The 5000-nt window shown below is 35.2% G+C and overlaps 1 protein-coding gene across 1 annotated transcript in view; it reads left to right on the top strand.

Annotated features, from left to right (window-relative positions):
- Positions 1-4198, top strand: part of Dbp80 (putative ATP-dependent RNA helicase Dbp80) — a 12046-nt gene extending 7848 nt beyond the window's left edge. Inside the window, exons 7-10 of the mRNA XM_043021049.2 lie at positions 13-175; positions 340-449; positions 602-779; positions 1648-4198. Of these exons, the coding sequence (XP_042876983.1) occupies positions 13-175; positions 340-449; positions 602-779; positions 1648-1712 (516 nt within the window). The 3' untranslated portion in view covers positions 1713-4198. The remainder of the gene's footprint in view (positions 1-12; positions 176-339; positions 450-601; positions 780-1647) is intronic.
- The last annotated feature ends 802 nt before the right edge of the window (positions 4199-5000 follow it).

The following is a 5000-nucleotide window of genomic DNA, read 5'->3' as shown; positions in this document are numbered from 1 at the left end:
AATTTCCCTCAGATGTACGTGGAGTGTAAAAATGACGAGGAGAAATACTTGGCCATCTCAAACATCTACACCATCCCTGTTGGTAACTCCATGTTCTTCTGCCACACCAAGCGAAGTGCCAGCTCCTTGGCTTCGCGACTGAAGCAAGATGGGCATCAAGTGGCGTTGCTGACAGGTGAGAATTGTCCTTCTCTCTCACTATCTTCTCCTTTTGTATCTTTCTTTTTATTTTGGAAGTGGGTGTACTCGAATAATGTAATTTCATTACCATAAGTTTGTTTTTGTTTTGCTCATATTCTAATATGCATTACATGAAAAAATTAAATCTCTCTTGTGCAGGTGACCTGACACCAGATGAGAGGGTTAGAGTACTTACTCGTTACCGTGAGGGTCAGGAACGTGTCCTCATCTGCACCAACGTTCTTGCTCGTGGCATTGATGTTGAGTCGGTGAGTTGGTTGCTTCAGCTCAAGTATGCATTGATGATTAGAAAACATTTGTATTTTATGCTTTCACATTTTTTCGTTTCACATATGAATGTTTTAATGTCAGGTTTCTTTCATATGTTTATTTTCTGATTCTCTTATGTTAAATACTTCAGGTCAACTTGGTAGTGAACTATGACCTGCCAGTGAAACCTGGTTCGCGGGAGGCTGACTGTGAGACTTACCTCCACCGTATTGGTCGCACGGGAAGATTCGGCAAAACTGGCAATGCCATCAACATTGTGGAAGGACGCAGCGACATCCTCATCCTGAAGGAGATTGAGCAGCACTTCAGTGAGTTATCTTTTGTGTTGGTATTCATGAGAGATAGAAGAATGTATTGCACTGAATTTTACTTCTGTGTTCCGCTTCTCCCATCCCCTCCTCCTCCTCCTATTTAATCCCCCATGTTTTTTCACGTTTCACCAATGTCAGTTTTGGTATTGCATTACAGGAGCTTGAATTTACACACCATAAAATGTATATTTCATTGTCATTTGTTAGATACAGAGTGCACAGTAGAGGATCAGAGTTTTAAAAACTGTCATACTTACTCCTCATAGTTGAAAAAAGGATAGCTATTATCCTTCAAAGGAAAATTGAAATAAGCTACCATGCATATAAACCACCTGCATACAAAACATGCAAAAATTGCACAAATAAAGCCAGAAACGGACCATGTTTCTTCATAGAAAACAATGGAATATTCATGCAGATATATAAAAAGAAAAAAGACATTAGCATGAGGCAACATAAAACTGAGGCTGAAGGAAAGGAAGGTCTGATTCAGAGCATGGGGATATGGGACTCGTATAGTGGATGTTGGAGGAGGAAACTTGCCAGACATTACTAAAAATATTGGTAGATACTCCATATGTCCCATTCATAATAAAAAAAAGAAAAAAATCAGGAAAAATTCCTTCCAGTTTTTGACAGGCTTTCCACGATAGTGGCAATTAGGAAATAATACAGAGGCTGGGCTCCACCACAGTCGTGGCAAATAGGACTTTAGGGGTTAATAGACGCAAGAGTTTTAAATTCCAAGCTTTAGTCTGTCTAGTCATTGTGGCTAATAACAGGTAAGCGAGTAACAATCACTTTTTTCCATACATAAAGATTGAGAAATAACAGGTAAACCAGTAACGTTATCATTTTTTTCCAGACATTAAGATTGAGAAATTGGACTACAACAATGTTGAAGAAATCGAAAAGCTTGGAGAAGACTAGAGGAGACGCACTGTTGGTCCCTATCAGCCGCACCATAGATTGTCACAGCCACCAACTTTGTAGGAGGAAGTCGTTTCCACTACTGCATGCTGATTAGCCAATAAAGGAGACTCTAGTGTAATGTTTGGACATGGCAGCAAGGATCATCAAAGCTAACACTCGAGACACTAAAAAGCACAGAGAATTCAAAAGTTGTCAAGGATCAAGATGGAAAAGCAGATTTAATCGAGTAGAACCAAAAAGTTTCAGAGCCTTGGGATGTGTGTGGAAACGTTGTGGCTCCAAAGGCTCAGGATGTATGAAGATAAATGATCTCTTTGTCTGTATATATCACGCATTAATTTATTGTGGCATTAAATGTGAAAGGTGGGAAGAGAGATGTTGGTTGAAAACAAAGTTGGACTTGTAACACTGTGATTTAAGAAGATTATCATACTATGTAAATGAATTTCAATAGGATAAGGTTTCAGAGATGATATTCATTTCCACATCTGAGTATTAATAAATGCATCGCCAACTCACAATTAAAAAAAAAAACTCATTCCACAAAGTTATTATGTACCAATCATGTTGTTATCTTTCTCATGAATAAGTGACTTGTTCCTAATGCATTTCATGAAATAGTTGCTGATTTAGGTTTATTCATAAAATAGTCTATAGAATTTGATGAAGACAAAGTCATAAGTGTTTATTTTTTTGTACTTGTAATGTAAGTATCACCTCAGTGAATTGGTGCAAAATTTATATATTAAGGTGACCATATATTGTATATAGATGGCATTAAAATGACAATTATGGTTTATTACATTATGGACAAGAAAGTGTATTTACAAAAATGTTCTTACAGTGTGCCATTTGTATGGCATATGATTTTAAGCAATTGATATTCTTAACAATTTATTATCTGATGCAAATGTTAGTTAGGCACCTGCAACTGGATGTGACTCAGTCTTTTCTTGCATATCATTAACATTTTATTAAGTTTTTTGTTAGCTCTAGTTCCTAGTGGCAGGTGTCCATTCAGATAGAGGAACTGTAACAAGAGAAGTTGATATAAACTGTAGAAACTGGAGAGCAATAATGCAAGCTTAGCAGAAAACAGTGAAGTGGAAAATTCTTAATAAACTGTAGTTCTTGTCAGAGATGAAAATGTAGTACTGAGAACTGAATCTTATATCTTGTCTGTGATTTTCCCAGCTGGAATCAACCATTACAAGAATGGTACTGAAGTCTTTAAGTGCCCTTGATGATGCATGACTAATCTCAGGCTTTCATTGAAATTTTACAGCTTCATAGTTTCATTGAAAAGTTTTTACAATTAGTTGGATTTTTTAATGCTTTGATGCTAGCAGATGTATGAAGTTGATAATGTGTTTTTAATTCAGTCATTTTTATTTACTCTTAGGTTATTATCAGTGTTTTCTTTTGTTTGTTTGTTTGTTTAAGTGAAACTCTACCTCTGCTTTGTTGTAATCACCCTTAAGGGCCTTAGGATGTCTAGATTGCAAGGATCAGAAACTAAGAAAATTCTATGATCCAGTAAGTCCTTCCATTAAACTCTGTATTGGTTAAATGTACAATGAAGAAACAAACTGTGATATAATTGTCAAAGTGAATGCATTTTTATGCTCTGTGCTAGTTCTCAATAAGTGCTCCATGGTGTATGCAGATTAGCTGCCAATTTCCTTGACAATGCTCTTATGACGGAAAAAAATGCAATTGATTATGAAAGAAATCCTGAACTGGTATATGTAGAAATGAAAATTTGTAGACTGATTAACCAGAAAAAGTGACTTAAAGTCTGTGGTGGATGTGAGAATTGAACTTTTCCCTGGATATCATCATGTTCTGGTCTTTATCAAGAAAGGAATTTGGCTGTACTATCTTGCAGTCCTAAATAGTCAACACGACTTAGTGGTCTTATTGAAAGCCATTGTTATGTAGTTTGACTGATGATTTTTAATTTTACACTTTTGTAAAAGCATGGCACATGGTCGTTTGTCATATTAGATGTATTAGTTACTTTACCACACTGTTGTAACATGATTTCATCTTTATATATAACTACTTATGATTTATGAATGATGATGAGGGGCTTGCTGATTGCACATGATAAATTGTGACAAACATTATTTGATTGAACTATCAGTACCAACTGAAAAGCGATAACACTGAACAGGTGAGGAAGGAACATGTGCAAGTGAGTGTTTAATGCTGAGATATAGCATAATTGTGTAGCAAAAAAGCAGTAATCACTTCACAGAATTTTAATTGACTTATATGTGCCACTGTAGGCAGTACAGAATCATACGTAGAGAATTGTATTTAACAAGCTTTTTCATGGGTACATTTACGAGTTTTATATAGTTTATCAAGGCTCTTAATGCTTAAAACTGCACAAACCCAAGCAGGAAACAATAAAGAAAGTTCTGAGGATTCTGAATGTACATGAAAAGACAAGGATGTAAAATCAATAAAATTAAAAAGGGACATGTGAGGTGTGCTCCTTTTCCTCCATATTCTTTCTCGATATGTATATATTTTTGAACAGTTTGGTTGTGTTTGATGTTGAAATATTTGTGAAGTACTTGGAAATTGCAGAGCTTTTTTGAAATAAGCTACTTATTTTTTATTTTATTTATTATATTTTTTTTTACAAAGAGTAATGAGAAAGTTTTTATTAGTGAGTGTAAAATTGCCTTGATATCATTGCAAGTATGAAATGAAGAACTGATATGATGAATACCTGTATCTAAAATTAATGTCCATGAAATGAAACCATTCATACCATCTATTCATATAAGTAATTTACAGTGAGTAATTATTCATATATGATGTAAAAAAGTGATATAAATTCTGAAATGCAAGAACCAAAAGATTTTTGTTTAGTTGTCTTTAAGTCTGCTAGTGACCGTTGCAATTGACGTGACAGACGATATTGAATATTTATTTTTCATTTAACGCTGTATTATCCTTCCATTGTTCTATGAACGATAGCAAATGGACATACAGTTAAGGGTAAAATATGTAAATCATGTTCCGAATTTTGTCTCGGAGCCAAGTAATGCGACCCTTGTTGGTTTCATTAGATAGGTTTTGAAGCTTCATTCATGCTACACGACTTTTGTTCTTGACATAGTCCTTGCGACCAGCAAGGCCACCTGACCACTGTTGATTGGGTCTTTGCGATCTGCCACATTTAAAGTGGACCCATGTGCAACTGTGATATACAAATAGTTACTATATGTAAGCAGTCAAAAAGGATACCTCAAATTCCTGGAAAGATAA

This window comes from Penaeus japonicus, unplaced genomic scaffold (assembly GCF_977035675.1).
Source record: "Penaeus japonicus unplaced genomic scaffold, GWHDUDI00000001_assembly GWHDUDI00000011, whole genome shotgun sequence".
NCBI lineage: Eukaryota > Metazoa > Arthropoda > Malacostraca > Decapoda > Penaeidae > Penaeus > Penaeus japonicus.
The sequence above is the reverse complement of the archived record's forward strand: the minus strand, read 5'-3'. Positions and strand labels throughout refer to the sequence as shown.